General features: G+C 49.9%; 1 protein-coding gene across 1 annotated transcript in view; it reads left to right on the forward strand.

The window, feature by feature from the left end:
- PCBD1 (pterin-4 alpha-carbinolamine dehydratase 1) overlaps window positions 1-27387 on the forward strand; it is a gene marked incomplete at both ends in the record, with an annotated part of 170887 nt that overhangs the window by 143389 nt on the left and 111 nt on the right. Inside the window, 2 exons of the mRNA XM_080347706.1 lie at window positions 26252-26383; window positions 26732-26812. Of these exons, the coding sequence (XP_080203832.1) occupies window positions 26252-26383; window positions 26732-26812 (213 nt within the window). The remainder of the gene's footprint in view (window positions 1-26251; window positions 26384-26731; window positions 26813-27387) is intronic.

Consider the following 27387-nt stretch of genomic DNA (forward strand, 5'->3'; position numbering starts at 1 on the left):
CATACAATGGCAACAAGGAAAGGTATCGGCACATCATGGCTCATAGGAGAAACCCCTGTAGGTAAAACCCAGCACAACAGGACCTGGATGCGGGAGACAGGAGAGTTCAGAGCGTGGGTCCAGAGTGGAGGGAGGCAGCAAACCAGCCACACGCGAGAAACAGAGACAAGCGCCACCCTGAGCTGAGAACATATCATAATAGATCTATAAAGACGCCAAACCCCTGTTTATATCACAGATAAATACCTGTGTGGCTGCACCAAGCCCCTGAGAAAACCCCACACCAGATTTCCGTGCTCCCGTCTCCATATGAATCCACTGCAAAGCTGGACTAAATGCCTCTTTTCCTCTCTACAAGGCCTAAATGCGGTGCATTTTATCTGAATTATCAGCGTTTGCCTGGTTTTACCTATGGGGACAGCAATCACAGAAGACAAAATAATACGATAAAGGAGGAAAACTCCCATGCAGCTTATTCAGAGGCGGGAAATGTCTCGCAGGTTGTTACACTGTGATTTTCTTGCATCTCTATTCAAACAGAAAAGCAACACGGGAAGAGTCAAGATGTAAAGCGGCAGCCGGGCTGACCAAGGAGAAGGTTTGCTGGAAAAGCATTAAAATGATCGAGGGCCAGAGCAGAACCCACTGAGCAAAACCAACAGCGTCCTCTGTGTGAATTGCCCTAAACTGCATTGGTTTGACCAGCTTTGTAAGCCCAGTTTAGGCTTGTAGGATTCAGACAACACCATTCAATCAGAGTTAGAAATCAGCCTTCTGCCCAATACTGGCTTTGCAGGGGTCTCAGAGAAAGCAAGAATGCCTATGATATTAATGCCCGTATGTGTGCCAATATACCAAGAGACTGATGGTATCCTTCTTAAGTAATGTGAGAAGCCAGGATTAATTCAGTCTCGGCCCAAAAGGCCAAGCAGGCTCCAGACCAAACAAGACTCATGGAAATTAAGGCCCCGTTTGAGGTGACTCGAACATCCCCTGGGAATCCAAACACCTCCAAACACCCTTGAAAAGCCACCAGGAGCATCATTACAAAGAATCAATTAAAACCTGTGGGAATGGAAGAGAAGGTGCAATTCCACCCAGTGCTCAACTCCTCCATCCCAAGGCCTTTTTCTTGTGGATCAGTACTTTCTGCCCGTGAGCAATGATGAAACAACTGATTAAACTTTAACGGGGGACTGCTCTTTGAAGCAGAGGAGAGGCACGGCGGGGAAGGGATGCATTATTGACAGAAGGGTTGGTGTTTTCCACCCCAGCAGCCACCATGAGGTTGCCAAGCAGAGCACAGCACACCACCCCATCCAAATCCAAGCACCCCGAGATGAACATTATATCATAACATATGCTTAAATAATCCTTTTAGTGCATCTTCCCATTGGAACTTTAACAAGGCACAAGTTTTACGGCTGATCTTTCGGGTTTTTTTAAGGCACGCCAAGAAGAGTCTCACCTAAGTTTATTTCTTCCATTGGGGGACTAAACAGATCTTTTCACATAAAATTACCTATCACATGGTGCCTATAAAAACATGCAGCTGTAAACGTCCCGGTTTCAACCCCGCAGCTGAAAGTTATCCCAAAAATTACAGTTCTACAGCAAAATGGCTACGTGCAATAGGTTTTATACCTGCCTGGAAAGCTTTTGCATCAGTGCTGCGTTATCACATACGCTACAGCCCCAGCCACATGCTCAAGTGGGGCTCTGCTGGCCATGTGCAGCACGCACTGCCTATCACTTCAAACCAATGCTTCTCACTTCTTTTGTTAATCAAAGAAGAATTAACCTCGGGAGGGGAAGCCCCAACACATGCACAGACCGTCTCCCGCAGCATTGACACAATAGTTTTCATTTGCAAGTTGAACTTCAATGCCCAATATTCATTTATCAACATTAAGCTAGCTTCCCCTCCCCTCTTTTGCTCTCACAAGCATTCTTCTTGTTTGGTTTTAAGTGGGCTCATGGCTGTATGTATAGAGCTATTCTGCTTCTTTTGCTTGGAGAACAGTTCCCCAGATGACCCCCCGAACTTCTCTGCCCTTGGCCCCTGTGACAGGGTTGCCTGTTGTAGGCAACATTATTAAAGACAAAAAAAAGAGTAGAATCAGCCTTTGCAAAAGGCTCCCATTCAGGGAGATCCATTATCATTAATGGCATGCCTCCCAGAATCTATTCTTCATTTCTTTTTCATTTTCAAATGTCAATGCGCGTTGTCAGAACGCAATTGTTTTCCTTAATCATCCGCAGCAGTGAAGTAGAAAGTGCTCATCCTCGCGCTGCGGAAAAGTCACTCGCCTTATTCATCCCACACTCCCTTTCGAGAGGATGTTTTCCAGGCTGGGTTTGTCCTCAGGAATCAAGGCACATGCTCTCATCTTCGGCACGAGCCTGTGTGAGCGATCGAGATCCTCCCACCGGGAAATTCGGGTTGGTTTGCTGGGGTGGGCACTGGAGGAGTATGAGGACACGTCTCAGAGAACCACAAAGGGAAAAGCATCTAGGAAACGGGGATTCTCTTCCTCTAAGCTTGGGAACTAGAAGAAGAATCAGGGTGTTGCAAACGTCTCGATTTTCCTCAGGAGCTGGAAATCCACTCTGCTCCGTTACCACTTCTCGAGAGCTGCTCCTTGGCGCAACAGCCACATCAAATCCTTTCGCTTGGGTAATTGTTGGGTTTCTCCCCCCAGCAATCACAAGGAGAAGCTGCTGAAAGGTACAGGCAACAGGCTCCGTAAAGAGCTGTTGATAGGAAACTTTTACATTTCAAATGCATTCTGCCCACATTTCCTATATTTTCTGTGGTTCTTAAGCTCCTCAATTTAGCACACAAAGCTATTTGCATGAAAATAGCATCTTGAGAGTTTCTTATGGAAGACTTACAATGCCTTTCTTTAAAAAAAACACCGCATAATTGTAGAATTATGTGTCGAACATCTCAGGTAGCTGGGGTAAGAGGAGAATGAAGCACAAAACTGATTGCAAACATTTTTCTTTCATTTTAGATCCCATCAAGTTCTCATTCTCCAGCTGCCACTCACGATGGTACTCCTGGATACATTAATCTAGTGCCATTATCATTCTCTAAAGGCAAGGAGCACTTTTTGCTAAAGCAAAACCAAATTAATCTAATGGTTCGACTGTCTGTGTTTCTAAAAATACACGTGGACTTCCTCTTGACCTGCAGGTGAGAGAAATCTATATTGGTTTATTCTCGGACTAAACCAGCTCCCCCAAAGAAAGATAAAACATCCTGTATCTCATAAGCACCCCTTTCCTAAAGTCCTGGAGAAATGGCTGGAGCCTACGATGCATCCGACAGGTCAGCAGAGGATGAGCTGAGAGATGAAACCTGTTTCCAGATGAGATGGTCCTATGCAAATCCACCAGACCATGAACTCCGCCAAGACTGTGATTTGCAAGAGGAGAAGTGCTATCCAAGCGAGGAGATCACCTTTCAGGTAGCCAGCAATCACGTCACTTACGGTTGTTGCTCTTGCAATCGACATGTTAACTTGCACAGGGTAGTAAACAGGCAGGTGGCATTGCACCGTGCTCCAGAGAGGAATAAAGCAGTGTGCTTACCAGGTTTTTACACTTGCTGTTGTTGCAGAGCACGTTGCAAGCGCCGTCTGACAAAGAGATGGCTCCCGGTGCTGGGATGAGCAAGGACAGCTCACAGCTGGCAGCCAGTCCATGCAGTAGCTATGGACAACAGAAGCTCCTTGGACCCTTCTGGACTCAACATCTTCTCAGGTTGCCCACAAATACGGGGAACTGGAGCCAACAACATGGTCCTACCAGCCCCACCTGCCTACACCTAAACACAAGGACTCTCTGGCCAAACCTTTGTTACACGGGTGATCAACTGATCAACCAAGAGAATTGAAGAAATATCAGCTACGTGCCTTGGCTACCGACTCCGGCAAAGACAACTACAGTCTTTTCCTTACACTTGGCTCTGTCACCATCAGCAGGTGGGTGACATCAGGGTGGTGACAGGCAGTGACAGCAGGGGACAGAGCATGGCGCAGCTCACCCACCTGCAGCCTATCTGCTTTCAGCAGCGGATGATGATGTTATTTCAATTGCCTGGGACTCAGAGACCCAGGTTTCCACCAGAACACCTAGGAAGAGACAAGCAGCCAGCACACATGTACACCATGCAGTCTATTTGATATTTCAGGCACTCCCACTTTCCTGGAGCTGGGTCTTGGAGCCATTCACGCACACAGGGACCAGAAACCACTCCACTGAAGGCTGTAGCAATTTGGGGTATTTTGCAAGCATTTTTGCTTCCTGAAGGCCTGAAATAAGCTCTACATTTCCGCTTCAAAGTTCCTAGTAAAGGAGATATTGCTCACATAGAAATCCTGAACTCCAGTGGAAAAATCCCTGCATGAAGACAAGTCTTAATCAGCTATTTACCCACTCGATAAGACGCTTCCAGAAACTGGCAGCACGCTTCAGACACCCCACGAGAACATGACCTGCCATAGGCTTGATGTGCAGAGATCCCAGCGAGGGAGATGCATCAATTAAGACAATAATCAATGTTATCTGTAAGGCAACCATTCCCCTTAAGATCATCACAAAGTCCTAACACAGAATCACTGCCACCACCTTTTAGGGCGGACCACGTGAACTGTGTATGATGTTGGGTATCAGTAAAGGAAAAGGAAGAGAAGAAGAGAAACAAACTTCAAGAAGGAAGGGTAAATGGCATTTACCCCCAAACTGGAACTGCAGCGGGGCTACAGTGTTCAAAATTCTTACAGGAATTTAAGATCTGGCCTCGTTGTCCTTTGATCTACAAGGCTTCTGCTTCATCCATGCTCATACCCCTAAACGAGGCCCTGGAGTTTATTCCACACGGATGCCAGAGACTCCACAGGTCATAACGAGTGCTCAGATCCTCAGTTCCATGCCTCACCCAAAATAATACACACACCTTCGGTAGAACAGACCAAAATGAGGAAAGGAGAGGAGAGCACATCAGCGGGAACCTGGACAGAAAGAAATCAAAGAAGAGCAAATCACTTGTGCAAACACAAGAAAAACACAGCCAAGAAATACACTGAAAAGCTTAAACCAAAATACTGCAAGTAGAGAAGCTCTCCCGTGAGACAGCAAGAGACTCTGTTAAACACTTCTGGCTGCTACTGCAGAGGCAGGAAGAACAGGCAAATTAGAAAGATGAGAAGTTAGCAAAACACAAGGTCAGCAATAATGTGATTCCAAGGTATTATTGGATTCAGTCAAGGTTAATCAGAGAAGCCAAGTTCTTACCTTGATGCCTTCGCCGGGTACCTAAAAATGATGTAAGGATCCAGCCCAAGAAACATTAGACTCTCTCATTTCTGCCTCACAAAGAAGTATTAGCGAGAGCCTGGTTAATTAAACCAATAAAGCACAAGCGAAAGCCTGGCCTGGCGCCACACCTAGAGCAGGGCTGCTGCGGGCACAGCTGGATCCCAGCGCGGGGGACGAGGGAGCCGAGGACAAGGAGCAGAGCAGAAAGAACAAGGCAAGCCAGATGAATTGCTTTTAGCTCTCGGCCTTCAAAGCGCCAATACTCTTAAATAACACAGATACCTGGCCACTCTACAGCCCTATTAAATCAACTTCATTTGCTTTAAGCAAAGCTGAGCGGTACTTCTCTAACAAGCGCTTCTCCAAGCGTGACTCGACGCGCAGGGAGGAACCCTTTCAAGGCAGAGACAAAGGTCTCGGAGGGATGCCGGGGAAGAAATTTCTCTTTGGACTAGAAATCCCTCATCATAGCAGCTTCTGGCCAGGCTAGAAGCATTTGGATCATCTGCTTCTGCTCAGGCTGGGCTACGTCTTCCTCTGTCCCACAGAGGCACGTTGATGTCCAGATGTTCAAGTGTAAGGGTAGGACTGCAGGCTCCTGGAGGGAGAAGCAGACACCTCAACAGCTGGTGCACCCAGGCACGACACCCCAAACATTCTCCTCAACAGCACCCAAAACCTTCCTACCGCCTTGGTCTCAGGGGAATCATAGAACGCGAGGGATTGGAAAGGACCTGGAAAGCTCATCCAGTGCAATTCCTCCATGGAGCAGGAACACCCAGATGAGGTTACACAGGAAGGTGTCCAGGCGGGTTGGAATGTCTGCAGAGAAGGAGACTCCACAACCCCCCTGGGCAGCCTGGGCCAGGCTCTGCCACCCTCACCCCAACAAGTTTCTTCTCGTATTTAAGCGGAACCTCCTGTGTTCCAGTTTGTACCCATTGCCCCTTGTCCTGTCACTGGTTGTCACCAGAAGAGCCTGGCTCCATCCTCCTGACACTCACCCTTTATATATCTGTAACCATGAATGAGTCCCCCCTCAGTGTCCTCTTGTCCAGCTCCAGAGCCCCAGCTCCCTCAGCCTTTCCTCACACGGGAGATGCTCCACTCCCTTCAGCATCTTGGTGGCTGCGCTGGACTCTCTGCAGCAGTTCCCTGTCCTGCTGGAACTCAGGGGCCACAGCTGGACACAAGATTCCAGGTGTGGTCTCCCCAGGGCAGAGCAGAGGGGCAGGAGAACCTCTCTGACCTACTGACCACCCCCTTCTAACCCACCCCAGGTACCATTGGCTTCCTGGCCACAAAGGCCCAGTGCTGGCTCATGCTCATCCTGAAATGGTTAATACGAATCAGAAACTACATGCTCAGGATCCATGGTGCTACAGATCTGTCCCCAGGTGTGCAGCAAGCCAAGCAAGGGGTCTTGACAGCAGCCTTAGTGCATGGTGAGCCTCCGAGCTGTCACCCAGCCCACCTGAGACTCCCAGCCTTTCCTTTTCTCAGCAAAAAACCAAGGATTTTGCTTATCAAGCAGGTCTGAGGGGTGGGAGTGCATGCTACACCCACGCTACCCGCAACTGCATCCTTCCCAAGAGCCTTGCAGACCGTGGCTACCCAGCCCAGCAGCCTGTCCCAGGAGCGCATCACTGGTCAGCGCTCACCCACCCTGCTTATCGAGGGCTGAGCGAAGCTTCTGGAGCTCCTTCACCATGTTTTAAGCACTCGGGGCTTCAAGTTTCATTAGCGGTTACTCTCACCTGTCATTTTCTTCCGTATCCTTATCTCTTTGATCACTTCCTGTAAGATCCACTCACTGCAATCCCCGACCCTCCGTCTTGGATCCAACACACAACGAACACTTAGTCGCAGCCTCTCTGTTCCTGCTGAAGAGCTCTCCAGCAGCAGCTCTGCGAGACAGCCAAGCCCACCCAAAGGCCCCTTCAACACTTAGAGCATCCAACTCTTTCAATCAGCCGCTGGCTCTCCATGCACAAGTGACTCTTGTCCACGCACGACCGAGACGCTCGTGCGCTCAGCACTAAGCACCTCAGCCCATTCAGAGCCAGCTTGAATTAACCTTTCCTCTCAGAAACCCAAACACGGAGAACGATGGTTATCCAAAAGGCCCCATAACCAGTCAAGAGCACGCGGCACGGCTAAGCCCGGCAGAATGCTGAATTGCCTCCCTGGGATGGTTAGATGAGGGACATAATCACGGGAGAAGTATCTTGAAAGAGTGAGTCTTCGTGTCTCTTAAAAGCACCGATAATCAGCAGCTAATTGTCTCTGTCCTGGTAGAGCTTGTTTGACTTCTTCAGAAATGAAGAACCTGTCCTTAAGGTCAGGCTGATACAAGCACCGCTGATTTTTCAACAGCTCAACTTCAAGGCCGCCAGAACAGCAAAATTATCATCATTTAAACGTATCGTTAGCTAAAGCAGAAGTTTCATTATTTAAAGTAAAAAAAAACCCAAGATGAATACATGCGGAAGGACACCTGATTTCACACTTTTGGATAGCAACGTTTTGGGCAACAGCCTTAACTCTCCAGTACTAATTGGTGCAATACAAAATATGGATTAAAAGAAGGCCTGGGGAGGGAGCAGCACCACACTGAGAACACAAATAGTTTACTTCTCACCTGCCCCCACGCATCTAATTTTAAATCCTTGCTCTGCGCTTTGCCTGCAGGGCACTCCGAAACGCAGCACTCGCATCCCATTGCGGCACTCGTTGTCCAACGCTATGCGCTCCTCGCCCTAGCGATGCACCCAGGCTTCAAGAACAGAGAAAAATCAAGCATTAGGACATTAGGATTGTTATTTGAGGTTTCAGAAGCGAGAGGGATGAGGGAGGCCAGAAAATGTCACAGGCTTCTCGCGGCCGTGACACAGGCTGGCTTGTGGGCAAATTAACACAAGCGGGAGGATTCGCTGGGGCTCATCAGGGTAATGAAACGTGATATCCGCTGGAGAGAGCAGGGCAGGGACACGCTCCGCTCCGCCGTGGCGGCGATGCCCTTTAGACAAAAGACTCCCTGGTGAAATGCAAAACAACTCCAGGATGGAGTTGTATTCCAACAGGAGCCAAGGACAGCGAACCCAGAAGCACACCAATAGAGCCCTTCTGCTTATTGCTGGGCTGCAGGGGGACATGCCAATGGGTATTTGGGGAAGGCACGCTCAGAAAACACTACCTTTTTCTTTTTTCCTGCTGTGCTGTTGTTCAGGATCCAGATAAAAAGGTCTCATCCCAAAACAAACTTCCCTGACAACATCTATGGGCCACACACACCAGCCATAGTCCTTAGGACAGACCACAGCAACTGCTGCACCGTGCAGGGGGGCAAATTAACCCAGCAAAGAACCCTTCCCGTTCACACTCCTCTTTCCTCCTGCAGATCAGCCCAAGCCCGCCAGCGCTCCCCTCCCGCAGGGACAGACACATCGCAGCTCTCTGTGACTCTCCTGCTCAGGAACGCTGGCTGGTAGGATGGTCTGTGCCATCTTGGGACCTCGCGAGGAAATCTTCCCTGTTAACACACAGGGCGATCCACTTGGGACCCACCATGCCCCGAGCAGGACCGCGGGTCCCGCCTCTTCAGAAATGCTTTTTGGGGGTGTCCCCGGCTTTCCTCCCGTCCCACGTCCTCCAACAGCTCCCAGCTCAGGTGAGTCTCTCCCAGCTCGCAGATGAAGCTTATTGACCTGTCATGGTCTTTCTATGCAACAGCTCTATTTCAGGGCCCTCTTTGTACATATTTCCCCAGTTTCTGCCTTTACAGACACCAAATCCATTTTGGCAAGAGTGGTGCTCGCCCAGAACTCTTTCCAGAGGAACTTCAAGGCGGTTCTAGGAGAGGTTCTCCAAAATAGTAACTATTCTTGCCCTAACATCAGTTGGGCATCGTATATATGTTATTAAGCATACATACAGAGTAGGAAAATACCCATTACCCCATGGCTAACACTACCTGAGAGATCCGCTCTGCGAGCCTGGTGTAGCTTTGAGTCAAAGGGAGACATCAGTCCTTGGGGGAAAAAAAAGAGAGATCACAGCTTTAACTTTGCTTTTCACATCTTCCCCCGCAGAGGAAACGCTGCAGTAAGATGTTGGGTGAAGCATAACACATCCCACGCTCCCCAGCTCAGCCTCACACACTGAGCCTTCCACTCCAGAATCCCAAATCGTCGTGCTCAGCCCGGTCAAAATAGGCAAATTCATTTGTTCAATTACTCCTTTGGTGCTGCCTGGACTTGAATTCATTTTAATGAGCACATATCCTAAGATGTCAACACTTGGCCACCCAAGATTGGGTTGTTGTGACCCCGGTTTTCTCTGGCTTCAAAATCACCTCTTGGACCTTGACACCAGCACCATACAGACATTTGTTTCCCCAGACAACTTATGTTTTTTAAGGACTTTTAAAAGGCGTTTGGAAAAGTGTTGACTTTGCAAACAAAGTTTCCACACCGTGCAATTTGTCTGACACGCGGCATCTTAATTTGGACGTGTGTTTTAAGAACACTTCTCCAGGCGCCGAGCGGCTCCGCTTCGGGAGGTTACATAAATGGGTACATTTACATTTGTATGCGCTAACGAGAAACGAATGCCTCTTTCCCTCCCCGTTAGCATCTACGCCTGTCACGGCTGCTGCTCCCTCTCCCCACCTTTTCCCCTGTCTTCAGGATACGACCACAGAAATTGTCATATTGAATTACACTGATAAGCCATCTCATTTAATGCCCTCTCTCAATACCCCACACCAGCTGCTGCAGATGAACACTTAACACTCCTTATAATTGACAATGATGGAACAGCACCACCACGAGGGACGTATTCCGTTGCGTTAGGGGGCCCCCTCCTTTCCTTTAGCATTTTGCCATGTATATTTTTATCCCGGCTCACATACCTGTGAGTTTAATACTTTGAGCAAGTCTACTACGGTATCTTCCAGCAGGGTTAGCACATTAATTGTGCGTGCGACGTATTGACTCCTGTGCGGCCACTCAGCTCCAAGCTTAAATCTCCAAGCAAGGGCTACGCGAGGGCACGAGCTCCAAGACCTCTATTCACCCCATGGCAAGAAGAAGGACGATGGGGGCCAGGTTTGGCACGGTGGGCACGCAGACAGCCCCGTGACGTGGAGGAACAAAAGACACGGTGGCTAATTGGATGTCCCAGCGCTCCCGCGGCACGGAGGGGACGAGGTTGGGCTACCTTGCAGAGTTCAGCGTTCCTCCTCGACGGGGAAATTTGCAGCGTAATTAAAATGAAATGCTGGCGCCTGCGTTGCGCGCTGAAATATTGATGGCAGGAGGCATAAAGCATTTTATGAATGCATGGTTCCATCGGGTGATTTAGTGCCCCCAAACAGTGTTTGCACACAACCTACTTGAGAAGAAAGGGGGAGAGATGAAAGAGCAAATAGCGGTTTTATCACTGCAGAAAAAGGGAACGGAATTGGACAAAGTTAAATACAATGTATTGAAAGATAGTCTTTGGCTCTGAACTTTAAATACAGCAGGAGCCCCCTCGCTCTTGGAAAGGGTCCATTGAAGTCCATGGAGGTTTTCTACCTTTCCTGTGCTACACCACATAATGCTGGGAAGGGGCTACGCTGCTTTTAATTGTATTCAAAAAGAGGTCAAGCCCCTAGTTATAACAGGGCTTGGAGTAAAGTGCTCGCAGCGGCCTGGGAAGACACACAGGTAGGACCCTCCATCACCCCCATTCACTTACCACTGTGTCTTTATTACTAGTCCCATCAGCTACGGTTTGGCCAAATGGAAGTCTGACTCCATCCTTACTTCAAAAAAAGGGGCAGAGGAAATATTCAGAGAGTTCTCTAATTAATCACCTAATTACAGAACATATCGCAACTCCGGACCAACCAAAGCGCAACATTTTCAAATGCACAGCAAAACGGCGCCCCTAAACACCAAGCTGAGGACAAACAAATGAAGCACAGCTCCCCAAACTGCCCCACACACCTGAAAAAGAGGATTCGCATTGCACGTGCACAGAGGCACCTGAATCTCTAGGATGGAACTCAACCTACCCAACTCCAAGCTCTTTGCTTCCGGTCCAGCCGGGTCGTAGACGGGACCATCATGGAGCAGCTCAGCGCACCCAGGGTCTGAATCGGCCCCTGAGATTCATTCAAGGCATCTCTCTTGAGATTCCATACCCAGATGCTTCACTTCAGGGCCTGTGCTGACTTGGGCTCAGCCCAAGTGATGCTCCACTTGCAGATGCAGGCATAATCTTCTTTCACTTCTCTTCATTACTATAACAACAATAATACCTGTTCCAAAAATGAAGTCTGTTTTGTTAGACTTCAGCTTTACGTTTTCTACCCACGTTTCTTGCAACTCTCACCTCCTTTGCTGAGCTGAAGAACTTGGCTTTCTGAGCCAACTGAAGAACATTACATTCTGACTGTACATTTAAACCTGCACGTACAGTTTTAAATCATCGGTACAAAGCAGATGCTGTCCCATAAGCAAACCACAAGCTGAGGTAGAAGAGGCAAAAACCAGAAGCAAACCCAACAAGGGTGTGTATTAGAGCTGGCTGGTTGTAAGAGGCCTTACAAGCTACATATGCTGAGAAAATACATTTCATTTTAAGGTTTGAGCCTTTTTCTTAACACAGAGACGGGATTTATACAGCAGTGCAACTTTTTTGCAAGATGAATTTTTATAGCCCGTGTTCACTTTACGAGTCACTCGCTGCAACGCAACAAAACACTTTTTGAAGGCCCTCGATTTACTATTTACTCAGCAGAAAACATTGGCAAGAGAGGTCTGTAGAAAATTAAATATATGCACACATTGAGGAAAACAGTAAGTGATAGATACCGCTCAATGAAATTTTATGTGACCAATAGCTGTGATTTAAAGGTTGCATTAAACATCTGAAGCTTTAACTAATCACTGTATAAATAACTTAGAGGGGTGGCTTTGGGCAAATGACGGATAGAAGGGTTCCCAGCAGATACGGACATGTATCGCCCACTAAGATATACAGAGGGGGAAAAAATCATCCCCAAAACACTACTGGGAAAACAAACAGGTCTGCAAGACAGTGCAGTTTCTTACTGAGAATGGATGGGTCTTACCGCTTGGGATGGGGCTTTGGGCAGCACACAGGACATGGTGTAGAACACCTGATGGGAGCAGCAAAGTTGCTCAGCCGTCTCAATTCTTCAAAGCTTGGCCTTTATTCTCTTCTTTATTTCCTTCCCATTCAAGAGAAAAGGATGTGCTTTGTGAGAAATGGGAGTTAGAGGCCAAACCCACTGCCCTCGCAATGTTCATGGACTGGGAGACCACTGGGAACCCAAGAGCAAGGGGCAGACTTGAGCATCTCAGGAGGCCTCTCCGAGGCCTTCTGGTTCTCCAACCTAAATCACATTAATCTCTCCAAAGAAGGAATCACCTCAGGGCACATTCAAACTGGCAGGAAGGAAGTGACGCGACTTCCCAGCACGATGGAATATTTGCTGTGTTATAACACGCCGGTGTCCAGGAAACAATCGCGCAGGTGGGCCAGGACAGGGTGGCCTCTTGTCCTGCAGAACAAGGCTGAGCGTGCAGCGGTGGCTTCTCATGGCTTCAGGAAAACACCAGGTGCTGGGTGAGGTCGGGAAACGCGTCCAAAACGCGGAACTCCTCCTTCCTGCTTTTGGGGTTGAGCATCCAATTCCGGCCAGTTTTGCGTTACCAGGCACAGATGCAGCTCGCCACCGGCAACGTTAATTTTTGGCATTGAGGAGGGTAATTTAGACATCAATAATTATTGATCTTCACTTTCTTTCAGAAAGACGTTCTCGTTTTACCTACAGAATGAGGGTAATCATATGTTGTTTGTCTACCTCTGTCCACTGTTTTCCTAAGGATAATCACTTTAGATAAGGAGAGGAGCTGAAGTTACTGCCCAAGTTAAACCAACAAACAATACGGGGTGGGGAGAACAGAACATAAACACATCAGCAAGGTCAGTGTTGTGTGGGATGAGGAAGGGACTGGGCAGGAAATTGCCCTTCTACCGTCACTTTTGGCTCCTGTTCCCATGTTGAAACCCAAGAGCTACTGAAGACAGATGGGCTCATCCACGCTGCTAGGTCTGGATACTACTAAAAATTATTCAGTGGTCAAGAGCTGCCATGCAGAGCATTAATTAGCAGAGTTAGGAGGAGAGTGACTCTACCGGCACGCCAGCTACTAATAATAGAGCCCAAATGGGTCGTGGAGCATATCCAAAAAGAAGACGAGGCAACCGTTGGCTTGTAACTCACCTTCCGCGCAGGCAACAAAGGCAGCAGCTCTTCCAGAGGGCTCGTTGTCATCTCCCACCTCCTGGTAGGATGGACGTGTCCAGGATGAGCTGCTATGGGGCCAGGAATCCCCAAGGGAAGAACAGTGCCCTGGGGATGGAGATGGGACCTCCACACCAACCCCAGAGCGCGGCTGCAGGTCGCCAAGGTGGAAGGTCAGCAGGTGGGTGCTCCGTTTTCTCCAAGATCTACTGTTTCAAGCCCTGCTCTTCCCCTTTCTGCAAGGGAACCTGCAACCCTTGCAGACCTGCCCAAGAGACCTCGGCACAGCGCTCCTGTACAACAATCTTCTGGTTTCTACCACTGGGGGATAGAAACCCGCTGAGAATTGGGTCTCTAACACCTCTGAGGTCTTGATTTCTCCTTGTCTCAGTATAAAACCTCCCCCCATCCATTTCAAGCATAAAATCAAGAGCACAAAGATCTCTCTCCCCATGTGTCTACACGGCCTAAAAAAAACCCAAACAACACAACAAGCAGCTTGTTGTGGGGCTTTTCTACATTACTAGAAAACAAGCCAAAAAAGAATGAACAAAAGTGATTCCTGGGAGAGGAATCTGAAGCTGCACTTAAGCTAAGCTCCCAGGTGTCTGGAGGAGCACAGGGAAGGATGATGAAACAACTATATCATGTATTCACACATTTCTTGGAGCACATACTGACACAGCTGGGAGACACTGACAGCTCTGCAGAGTAAGACTAATTTCTAAGCACTGAAAATCATCTTGGTGGAAGGTTTAGGAGTAAAAATTATCCAGCGAATCTGACAGAGCGCTCATAATTCCGGCATCTAACATCTCAGTAATGTCCGAGCCACAAATTATCGTTCTGCATCAGCAGAAAGCAGAGGTCTTAATGCTTTTTGTTGACAAGGCAGACTTCATCACTGGCTATAGTGATTTGGAAAGGAAGACAGGTGCTTTTTGCAGCACGCTTAGTGCCAATGAAGATACAGACACAGGGCAGCAAGGGTGAGATCTTGGCCTGTTCTCCGGTTTGTTTAAGTTTCCTCCGAGCTCTAAAATGCCCACTCTGGGGTTCTGTAAAAGATACATAAATTCCATGCTTTAAAGTAGGGCTAAACCTCCCAGCAGAGTAACGAAAGCAACTCAAGGTAAAAACCAGCATGCTATTTTCTTCCTCTTAAACCAAACGTGAAGCAGACCTCATGTTGTCTCTCAAATGTCATTGGAAGACAGTACCACTAAGACAGTAAAACCCTTCTGCCCAGCTCACCTCCGCTGGTTCGTTACTTTGGTCAATGAACCACATGCAAAACGTGACCCAGAACCACAGCGACCGCAGTCTGAGTTTTCTGGTTCGTAGCCCGTAATGTAGGTATTTTACAGCACCGCTTAATGAAAGCTTTGCACCACTAAGCAAAAGGGAAGCGTTGAGCTGTGGTTCTCACCAAAGCTCCAGAAAGGCCAATTCAGATCCTGTGCAGAGGGGGTGGGTGAGATGTGCCCAATGTCAGATGGGTTCTCGCTCCGTCCTCCCGGAACAGCCACGTGAAGAACTGCGATGGCATCAGGGGTGTACCCGAAAACGCAAGCACTTTTAAAAATCATGGTCCTCCCTCCCTGTGCTGAATTCGATAGCAAAAGCAAGGCTGGACTCCCAAGCGTCTAGTGCGCTGAGGTACATTCCAACACCTCATGGAGCATCCATGCTGATCTGAGGCATCTCCCAGCCCCATAAGCCATTAGTTACCTACTGAAGAAGGTGGATCAGCTGCAGCCACCAGGCTCGAGTGCATCAGCATCACCCGCTCCAACCGTGCAGAGGAGACAGCCGAGTTATCCCAGAGCACGTGGCCACGGGGGCCTGGAGGGTGGGCTGAAGCACCACGCTGTCTGTATTTATTTACGTGCTGGGCACTCACCGTAAACTGCTGATCAACAGCTGGTTCCTGGAGGGAAACCCTCTGTGCCAAGCGATGCTGCTGCTGGGGCACAGAGGTTGCTCTGTGATCCTGTTGACTTCAGTCCCCGCTGCCACAGCAAGATCACATCTCCCAGCTGCACTGGAACTGATGGGCCTTTTTCCTAACGCAACTTGCTTGGTGCAGGAATAGGAGTTTTGGGGAGGAAAATTCCTGGTTTTGTTCTTCTCCTCCTCTTCTGCCCTTGGTCACCGGATTAAAGTGGCCAAAAAGGATTAAAGTACCATAATTACAGACTGAGAAAAATATCTGCTCAAAGAATCCTTTTGTGGATCTGAAGAGGAGGAATACTTAGTGAAATTCCCAGCTTTTTAAAAAAGTATTTCAACAGTGCTACGAAAGCAGCCTCCTGCTCCTGTTAGAAATCTTCTGGCTGATTGAGCTGCACATAAATACTTATTTCAGAGCATCACTTTTGGAATTGAAAAGACTCCACACGCTGCCCCCCTACCTGTCATCATTCCCTCCTTTCTCAACAAGCAGCTTTGGGGTAGGTCTGAAAAGAAGTTGCATATCACTCTAAAATTTCTCTACTGTAGAGAAATGTCCACTGATCTTATTACGGCAACTGGATACCCGCTTCTTGAAAAACTGAGTTATTAGTGACTTAAGTCAGGTTCTTAAATCCTCTGAAGGAAGAGCTGTCTTGAGAATACATTAAAGTTGGATAAATTTTTGAGGCCTGACATTTTCAAATGAAGATAGAATTGGTCATAAGAAATATGACAGTTTGCTTGCATCAGATGCTAATTTGCCTACAAATATTTCATAAAAAAATTTGGTGAAAAACACTTAAAAAATAATTTAGAATCACTTAGAATCACTGTCCCAGCTCTATTTCAACCAGGTGTTGCTTCATTTCATTTGCAGGCAGTTTGTCCGAAGCTGCACCCACCACGCTGGCTGAGGAGGGGGAAGCACCAGCAAACGAGTTCTCCTGAGCCTGATAATGTCAGAGGTGGATCTCCCAGGACACCCTCGCTCTAGAAACCCTCCCATCCCACGAACAACCATTGTCTCCCCATCCTGGGGCACACTCCTCACCTTCCCTTTGCGTGATCAGCACGAGGACCAAGCTCTCACAAGGACCCTCTGGAAAGCTTATGGTTCAGATCAAGCCCACACAGCTCCGTTTTGCCGCAGCACATCAGCAAACCTCCAGCACGGGCTGCAAATCGGTGGCAGTTGGTGGCATTTCATCTCTCCTCCTCACCATGCCTGCCACACGAACTCTTTACCTCAGACTTTGAAGCGGGTTGCTACGTTATTTAATTTGCTAGCCCCAACGGGTGATTCACAGCAGCATTTTGGTTTCTTAGGGACTGCTGTGTACACAATTTTCCCATTAATTTCTACCCTGCTTCGAACAAACAGTGCAGACAGCATGGTCCAGTGGTCCTTCCTACCAAGAGCGGGAACAAGCAAAGCAGATGGATTCAGTCCATAAAAAGTAGTACAAAGTCATTAGGCTGGGGAAAAAGAGAGGTGGTAATATAAATAGAAGAGCAACCTCATCAAAAGGTTTAATGCTAACAAGGAAAAAAAAAAATCAAATCAGCACTGCTCCTGACATGAGTTTCACACAAGAGTTTCTGCAATCGGATTCTGCACCGAAAAATGTAGAACGTGCCGATGTATCTCCAGCAGCTCCTCCGTGCCTGGACACCCCCTGTGCTCCCAGCAGTGGGACACCATACGCTTTGCCCTGCTGGGGAGGCTGGAGCTGCAGCCGAGCACCCCAACGGGCTCCTACAGACAACGTGTGAGGGAGCAGCACACCCAGCAGCCAGCCCGGGACATTTATCCAAAAAAACCACAGAAACACAGGATGCCAGGGATGGAAGGGCCCTGGAAAGCTCATCCAGCGCAATCCCCCCATGGAGCAGGAACACCCAGATGAGGTTACACAGGAAGGTGTCCAGGCGGGTTGGAATGTCTGCACAGAAGGAGACTCCACAACCCCCCTGGGCAGCCTGGGCCAGGCTCTGACACCCTCACCCCCAACAAGTTGCTTCTCCTCTTTCAGTGGAACCTCCTGTGTCCCAGTTCGCACCCATTGCCCCTTGTCCTGTCCCTGGTTGTCACCAGCAGAGCCTGGCTCCATCCTCCTGACACTGCCCCTTTCCATACTGATCCCCAGCAATGAGTCCCCCCTCAGTGTCCTCTTGTCCAGCTCCAGAGCCCCAGCTCCCTCAGCCTTTCCTCACACGGGAGATGCTCCACTCCCTTCAGCATCTTGGTGGCTGCGCTGGACTCTCTGCAGCAGTTCCCTGTCCTGCTGGAACTGAGGGGCCACAGCTGGACACAAGATTCCAGGTGTGGTCTCCCCAGGGCAGAGCAGAGGGGCAGGAGAACCTCTCTGACCTACTGACCACCCCCTTCTAACCCACCCCAGGTACCATTGGCTTCCTGGCCACAAGGGCCCAGTGCTGGCTCATGGTCACCCTGCTGTCCCCAGGACCCCCAGGTCCCTTTCCCCTACATGGCTCTCCAATAGGTTGTTCCCCAACTTATAGTGGAACCTCTGCTCTTTCATCTGTGATTTGTGAAAGAAAATAAATCCAATACAGTACTATGATACTGTGAAACACCTCCTGAAGGCAGCTCTGGGAAATTAAATTCACAACTGTACCGCAGAGCAAAGCTGCTGGAGCCGGCCGGTCTCCTTCGCCAGCCCGTAATCTCCCCATGTCTCTCTCCAAGGAAATCACTGCCTTCGCACATTCTTTTTCTTCACTCACCCATCATCTCCTTCACATTACAGCCACTGTTTACTTCTAAAGCAACCACATATGTTAAATATCCCACTGAGCCGCAGTTTTCAACTCCTTTGCCTTCGAAGCCTGCCATTTCTAGTTCCAATCGAGAAAGAGCTCGTATGCCCGAAAGAGTCTCTGCTTCTCTAATCCTGCCCAATACAAGGTCTGTGCAGACAGGCTTGGCACGCAGAGCCCCCTCCTGTCCTGCCGCAGGGCAGGTTACCGCAACACCGGCCATTATGAAGCTGGAAATAAAACCTGAGGACTTGTAGGACTTGAAAACAGCAACGGTAATCAAAGACATCTCACAATGTGGCTGGAGAAACATCCCCGATGCTTATGTATCCAAGGACGAGCGCACCCCAGGAGCGGTACCAATGCTCTGCTGTACCAAAGGACCTGGAGATGTCTCTCAATTTGGCAGCTGAAGCGCCGCTTTGCTGAGTGCAGCCGCTCTTTAGCAGGGCCGATCACATCAGCACTGGCTCCTGGGTGCAGGGCTGAGAGGGCTTTCCAAAAGCCCCCAGCCCTGGGCTGTCCTACCAGGTTTCAAGGGAGCTCTCCCATTTCTCAGCATCTTCCTGACCCCTAGTGACAAGACATGGCTGTACAGCGGCCACTTCACACGCAGCGCCCGGCCAGCCTTGCGTAAACAAGGAGCAAAACTCGCTCTTTAAGATGGAAGGAAGGTTTCACGATCCATCAAGTTACTCACCCTCCACAACCTCTGCACATTTAGCAGAAAATCCAAGCTGTTTAGCAAAGAGACTCAAATTTGGGCTGAAAGTCAGGAAACAAGCTGAATTCAAGAAGCTTCCCTTGCACCAGGCTCCAGCTGTGCCCAGGGGTTCAGGTTCTGTGATTAATCCATCAGCAGACTGGACAAAGCACGTTCTGCTGTATTCCCTTCCCTCGGGGCAGGAGCATCCTGTTGCGGGAACAGAGCGACCTTGGCAGGGCAGCAAACAGCACCATCTCAGCACCATCCGCCAGGGACCACAGAGCACACTCCTGGGGACACTGAGGGCAAACCCTGTGACACGGGAGTGTGTGTTAACTGCCAGGGCCCGTGGCCCTTGTTTTTGTCATGACACCTGCATTCAAGGACAAACTCAGAGTCAAAGAAGGATTGTTTCAAGTCTAATTCATGCCGGGTTTCTCCGCGCACGGGCCAGGAATGGGTCATCTCTTCCAGCACCAGTGTGACAGAGGAGAAGGTGCTCATGGCAACGCGTACTCAGGTACCCTGGACTCACGTTTGCGTTCTCGTCCTCCTCTGGGAAACATCCCTTTGATGCAAGATTTCTCCACGTGGCATTCCACCGCCCCGCACGCAGCTGTGTCCCACCTTGGTATCCATATCTACTGTGCTCTATAAGTGCTTATGCCACTTTTATTGCCATTTTTTCCTATCTAGCCTTCTCCAGAGGCACCCGGCACCAGGACCCTTAACCTACAGCATCGTGTGAGCAGCTCAGAGAACCTGCACTCGTATCAGCCTCCGATTTATTTTGTTCATTGCACTACGGCCAATTCCCAGCCCTCGCTGACTTTGATAAAACGACTCTAACAAGAGGACGTCTCACACAGGAATAATTAACGATTCATCTCTATTTACTGGGCCCTTTTGTCAACTTAAACTTGTCACAACTGCCATAAATCCCCTCCAGTGCTAAACAAACCCTTTAATTAAATCTATTGTGCCACAAGAGCAATACTTCAGATACCAGAGGAGTAGTCAGTGATGAAAGAGGTTGGCCCAGCCCAGCTCAGAACACCCTTTGGGGGCTGAGGTTCACCTGTGACCCTCAAGCAACTTGCTCAGATGCCATCAGCATGGATGCAAATCCTGCAAACATATTCCTGGAGAATTCCTGAGGCTCCGCAGCTGGTTACTTGTTTCCCTGCTGACTAAGCAGTTGTTCCCACCCTGCCTGTAACACACGAGTTTCAATCTCAGCACGGGAGAGAACTCAAAGCCACAAAATACATGGACAATTCTGCACCCACCAGGCAAAAGTCTGTTCCCCCACTTGGTGGGTCGCTAACAGTTTTCCTGCCCTGGGTCCCCCCATTCGGGGAACAGAGGTGAAGCACAAAACACCCTCTCCCTCCCAAACAGTGGGAAGAGGGAAAGGCAGATGGTGCCAGATCTAAAGAAGAGCCACGTGCATCAGTTAAAGGCGAAGGAAACTAAAAGCACACCCAGAATTTTCTAAAGGCCTCTCTAAGGAGCAGGAAGGGCCGTCCTGACACAGGATGAGTTCAACCCCTGTCTCCAGCTGCAAACCTGGGAGGTGCAGGAACACAGCAAACATAAAGGAACCTTCTCCCTGTTTCTGCCTTCACAGGAGATGAGGACAGGCTCTTGAGCAGGACCTGTTGTGATAGGGCAAGGGGTGATGGTTTAAACTAAAGGAGGGGACATTCAGGCTGGACATGAGGAAGAAATTGTTTACACTGATGGTGAAACACTGGCCCAGGTTGGCCAGAGAGGGGGTGGATGAACCATCCCTGGAGACATCCCAGGCCAGGCTGGACAGGGCTCTGAGCACCCTGAGCTGCTGAAGATGTCCCTGCCATGGCAGGGGGGGCACTGGATGAGCTCTGAAGGTCCCTTCCCATCCCAACTATTCCATGATCTTCACATGATGTGTGTTTTCCCATCTAGGAACCCCCAGCCGGTCCCTCCTCGTTCCGTGGCAGACAAAGCTCTCCTCCGCAGCGCTGCAGGACACGCACCCTCCTTCCCAAGAACAGCACAGAGCAAACAGCCAGCCCTGGAACCGCTCCTTGTGGGGATAACTGTCTCCTCCTGCCAGTGCCATCAGCAAACATCCCGCTGCTGAGTCAGCGGCTCTGCTAACCCAATGCAAACCTGCACTGCAGCAAACAAGCCGGCGCTTTCTTTACCAGTTAATCCAATTTGCCTTGTGAGAGGGGGACAGGATGTAGAATCAGAGTGAATTTACCGTTATTCGAACCATATTCACAGGGCAGTGGCTCCCAAGGGACACGCGGAAAAGCACACCTGCAGGAAGATGGCATTGAGCACGTTTATCACACTGCTAAGTGAGGAGCCAGCACAGACCACGGGGAAATAATAAACCAAAAGAATTACAAAGCCGCCTGTTGCTCTTGGAGAGTCCTGAGCTCCCGCAAGGAGCTTCTGTCTCCTGGAAGCAGCAAGAACCACGCTCCCCACATCCTACGTGACTGCAAGCAGCCACATATTGCAGCCAGCGCAATCCAAGAAGGACACTCGTGTCCCCTCTGCCCTCAAAGGGACCATCAAAACCTTTCAGGGGGCGTGAAAGGAGAAGAGGAGGGAATTCAAAAAGCAAATCTTGAGGTGGGTCTCAATGGAAGCAGCTTTGAGGGTCAGGGACATTTTGCTGGAAAGGTATTGATAAATAATAATAGGAGGTGAGTGATGCAAGAGCGCCCTCCAAACACACAGAAGCAATGCAGGTATGGGGGTTTAGCTGCCACCCACCCAGCCCGAAGCAGCACAGCTCTAAACTGGGCAACAATGGAAGGAAAAAGAGAAGAAAGGACCCCCCCAGCCACAATTTTACAGCATGGATCGAGGAAAATCACGGCTCTGTTGAGAGCTTCCAGCAAAAGCACGTCCCTCTACGAGAGACCTCCTATAATGCTGGAAGTTAAAGCTTGATTTATAACCTAGGAGAGAAAACGCAGTTACAAAGGAGCTGGGTAATCAGCCGATACAGTATAATTAATCGTTTTTCTCCTGATATTCTCACCTCTAATGCGTGGAGGTGTCCGGCAGCTGCTCTGTGCTGGCAGCACGTGTATTGACAAGGCAAACAGCTCCCAAGAACAAAATCCAGCTGGGGGCAAGTGGGGTACCATTAGAGATAAGGGATTTGCTTCCTCCCCATCTCCAAATCAACAGGGAGGCCAAGAGAAGCACCATTCCCTAACCAAGGTGCATTCAAGGCCCTGACAAGCCACCAGCAGCACAGCCACTGCATTTCCTTGAGAAATGCAGAGCTGGTACCCACAGCACCCCCATCTCCACCTGCAAATTCACAATGTTGCTTCCTTTCCGTCCTGCTTACGCCCCTGTTCACGGGGACGCTTCTGCTGGGCTGTGCTGGTGACGCTGCCAGTCCCACAAGCCAAACTGACACCACTAAAGTATTCTAGTGGCTTTTCCCCAACCTTACAAACATTGCTGGAAACCATACGGCACCCCTTCTCGTCCACACCGGAGCTTCCAGCTTCCTACCCGCACACGGTTATCTTCTTCTCAAGTGCTACGTTGCTCTGCAAGTCTTTTCTCCCCAGACAGACACTCAGGGTCTCCCAGGACACGAAAGATGCTCTTTTTTCCTTTTCATTACCTTGGAAAGAGAATCTATAAAGTACGAAAGAGGAAAGGAAGAATTTGCTTCCATCTAACTTGCCTGCTGGAGAAACAAATAATCTCTGTGGCACTCACAAACCCTGACAGCAGAAAACAAATGTGCACAACCATATATACAAGGGATGGATGTCATACTATATTAAAAAACTTCCAGAATCAGTCGCTTCAAGGGTAAAGAAAGCCACGAGGGTATAGCAAGGCACTGAATTCCTGTCTGCCATGTACATCAGCATGGTACAAAACTGTTGTCAGCGCTAGAAAATTGCCTGTTGTGGGTTTAGCAGATGATGAGCAGCAGGATGCAGGCACAAATCCGGCAGGCCCGGAGAGTGGAAACGAGCCAGGGATGAGCGTGCAGCACCCGTGCGGACACGGTTCCCTCGGCAACGGGAGAAAACGCTTTAAAAATGCTCACAAGTGCGGAGCCGCATCCGGTCCCCTCAGCACCCCAGCGCTTGGCCCATGTGCTGCGATATAATCCCAGCCTTCCGCTCGTGATTATCGCTGCACAGAGCTCCCAGGGCTGGGATACACGTGCACGCTCCGCCAGGGTGACCGACGCATTCATCACACTTGTTGCCAGCGGTACCCGCTTTAGCTGCCCCTCTCCATCCCCCTTGTGCAAGAGGTTAAAAGTGACCCCACAGCAGAGGGGGGGGGCAAGGGGTGCCCAAATCACCACTGTGGTGTGCAGGGGTTCCCAGAGACCTTGTTTTAGCATCCCCTGAGCCCCACGGCCCCTGTGACCGCTGCCTTGGGAAAGCACGGGCAGCACCGGCAGCGGCTCGCTGGGGGTGGACCCGGCCCCCTCGCCACGCCTCTGGCTGCCACCAACAAGCCAGGGCTGCGGCACGCTGGTACGGCTCAGCACGCTGGGTACAGCACGCTGGTACGGCTCAGCACAGCGTGCACCTGAACAGGGGCGGAGGCCACGGACACCTGAGAGCGATGGTAAGTCACTGTTGGGAAATCCGGCTGTGGTTTTGCAGGCGGCAGCAAAGGAGAGGGCAGGAGGGTTTCGGCGCTGGCTCCGGCCGCTGAGATGAGGCAGGAGGCGAGGGAGGGAAGGAGCAGAGCTCGGCGCTGTGGTTAATCAGTAACACAGGGAGCTCAGCCGGCCGCCACGGAATTAGCAAAGCCAGCGCTCTCCAGGCTGGGCTCTGCTGTAAGGGGGAGGGAAAGGGCCCAGCGCAAGCCACGCTCAAATACTGCAAGTATTTGTGGGTTCTTCTCTGGTTTTGCATGTTATGAGGAAGATGGCAAAGGTTATGTCCCGTTCCTATGTTTCTGGGTCTGCTAAGCCCTTGTGGCAAGTGGGATCCCACCTGTGCAACTCAGCCTGGCCCTCTGGAAATCAGCTTTTCCACAGCAGCGGAACGGACGGGAGCAAAAAACCTGTGGGTCTAGCAGTCAATGCTCACACCGGGGCTCTCCCTTTTACCTTCTCCCAGGGGACAAGTCACCCCAAAAAGGGAAGATGTTAGTCTGAGCAAAAAGGATTGTTTCATCTGCAGAAAGCCCAAAACTCTCCTGGTCTCCCATGCTGGTTCCTTTGCTTTAGTTGCACAATGGATCTACTTGGTTTCCTGCTGGTAGTTGAGAGCCAGCGAGAGCAAACAAAATAATTAAATTTGCCTAATAAGAAAAACGCGTTTCAAAGGGGTAAGCACGCAGGGCAGCATTAACGTGCCGCACCGACAGAACAGCGGGCTGGCCCAAGCGCTGGGGTGCAGCAGCATGGAGGGGGATTCGGGCACAGGGTTCAGAGACACAGCCAGAGGAGCTGCAGTTTGTGTGGCCCCTTGGCCATGCTGAGCCTGGAAAAAGCCCCCAGGCCCAGCCTCCCATGTGTTGTGACACAGAAAAGGCTTCAGAGAACAATGAAGCCACAACTAGGCAAGCAACAGCTCTGCCTTTACACAGCCTTTCTTTAGCATCCCTACATAAGCCCCCACTCTCAAAACCTGGCACAGCCCTTATCCCACTGCCAGAGTCCCTCCACACCCCCCCATGCAGAGCCAGCCTCCGTCCCCACCTCCATCCCCACGTTATCCAGTTGCTAAGCTACCCGCACCCGGCTTATCACGCCATCAGCACAGAAGGGCAAGGGCTGAGGGTTTATTGCGCTGAGCCGTGTTTACTCACTGCCTTCCCCAAACATCGTGCAAGAGGGATAACACGCAGCCACAATGCTGGGGGGACCCCATCCCACCCCACCCCTTGGCACTGTCACAGCTACGCAGACAGGGAGGCACCCACATGGCCTAAGGGCTTAGCAGACCCAGAAACGTAGGAATGGGGCATAACCTTTGCCATCTTCCTCACAACATGCGAAACCAGAGAAGAACCCACAAAAACCATGAGCTTCGTGCCTGCCTCTGGTTTGGTACAGCCTGGGAGCAGCAGAAAAGCAGGAAAGGATGATTTGCCCTCTGCTCAGCAGCTCCTGGAGACACTCGGCTTGGGCACTGTTGCTCAGCAGCAGCGGTTTAGAGAGCTGAGCAAACACCCACAAGAAGTTGCATTTCTTGGGACTCACATTTAATTGCAAAGAGATGTGGGGCCTTTGTCATTGAGAAACAATCCTCACTAACTCTGAAGATCAGATCACCCACTAGGCAAGAATTTCAATTGCTAGAACATTTCAGATAGAGCAACACCCCCTGCGCTGAGCCAGAAGATACCCTGGCTCTGGTACCCCCATCTCCAAGAACTCCATTGTAGTTTCATCTTTGCCTATATTCCCTCCCCAAAGCCCAGAAACTGCTGGGTTTTGCTCTCCTCTTAAAAAACCAATAAAAGCTCTGCCCAATCCCTCCCTCTGCCCTTTGTTACTCACAGACAGAAACAGCCTCTTAAACTCCATTGTAACATAAGGGAGATTGAAAAGGAAAAGGAGCTGAACTCCAGTTCAGTGTGATTCATGGGTCTGATTCACACTGCTTTTTTCCTCTGGAAAGCAGGGCTGCAGAGCCGGCGACCTGCGAACAAAGCCCTCCCAATTCAGGAGGGCGCTTTGCAAAACCTCCAAAGCAAGCAATCCTTAGTTCTAGAAGCCATTGCAGAGTTTCAGGGTTGTTTGGTTTGGTTTGGTTGGCTGTTTTTCCCAGAAAATTATATATAATGTATTTGGGAGCTTAACCTTGCACAGTCATAATTTCTTAGTACCTTGGGTTATAATGAATATATATATACACTGGGAAAGCGGTAGGTGTCACAGAAGACACAAGTGACAAGCCGGGCGTCGCTTGGCCTATGTACACACAGGATGTACCCAGGGCTGGGGACAGGACAGCATCCACGTCCCCTGTTTCAGCACCCTCCTGTTCAGGTCTGCACCCACACCCTGAGCCCAGCACCCAGCCTGCAGCTGCCTCCTCGGCCCCAAAACTGCACCCCCACAGGACGCCCTGCTGCTTGGAACATCCGCTTTGTCCCACCCCACCACACTGACCTGCTCTTCTTGTCTCCCGTCCCCGCGGCATCAGGCAGGGAAAGCCCACAGGCTGAGCGCGGAGGAGAGGGAGCAGCTGCTGCCCAACCTGCGAGCCGTGGGCTGGAACGAGGTGGAAGGCAGAGACGCCATCTTCAAAGAGTTCCACTTCAAGGACTTCAACCGGGTACGAGCGACGGCGGTAAAGAGTTTTACAGCGCGGGGGGGTCCCATCCGCAGGGCTCAGCAAAATAAAGCCCTCCGCATTCCTCCTGAAATGTAATGGCTGAGCGAGATAACCTGCCCAAGACACTAAAGTGCTCAACCCAGCACAAGGTTTGCCTGGGAGAAGTTCCCCAGAAGAAGGAAACCCATAGAAAATAAAAACATATATAAATATATAGAACATGCCATGCCTTGCATTTGGTTGGGTTGCATAAAAAGACATAGTGCAAAATAAATAGCAACAAGGTGAAAAACTCTATTGCACAGTAAGTGGTTGAGAGGTAACTTTTCTTCTTACTCCACCGGGCAGGCCTTCGGCTTCATGACCAGAGTGGCTCTACAGGCAGAAAAACTGGATCACCACCCCGAATGGTTCAACGTGTACAATAAGGTAAGGCAGAGGGATGCAGGAGCAACCAGAGCTCTTCAGGGAGCAGATCCCTTCTGTGAGGCTTGAACCAGCAGTAGCAAAGCCCGTTCAGATCAGTGGGACCTTCTTTCCTCAGATGCTGTTCCCTTGGCATATCAGTGACAGGCTACAGCTACCACCTACACATCCTTTCTCCCCTCCCTTTTTTGGTCCATTTGGTTTTGTTGGGATTTTTCCCTCCTGCCCAGCTGTGCTGGTAGAGCCTACAGAGGTATGTTTTTAAAATCAGTGCTGCTTTTTAAAATCAGTATCAGAAGTAGCAGCAAGGGGAAAAGCTGCTGGAGAAATGCAGAGTGAGTCCAAAGCCAGCCGTTGTCACCAAGGCAGTGGTGGCAGCGACAGCTCGTGGCCAGAACAAGCCGCAGGAAGGACAAAACCAGCCAAAACACCAGATTACCTCTCCCATCCCAGGAAATTTCACTAAACAAGTCTGGAAAAAGTAACAGCACTACCTGGCTCATCAGGTGCAAACTGTGTACAGCACTGGGGGAAACCACTCCTGCTCTTTCTGCCAGCAACACTCGGTCGGTCTGTCT

Source organism: Nesoenas mayeri, assembly GCF_963082525.1.
Source record: "Nesoenas mayeri genome assembly, chromosome: 7".
Lineage (NCBI taxonomy): Eukaryota > Metazoa > Chordata > Aves > Columbiformes > Columbidae > Nesoenas > Nesoenas mayeri.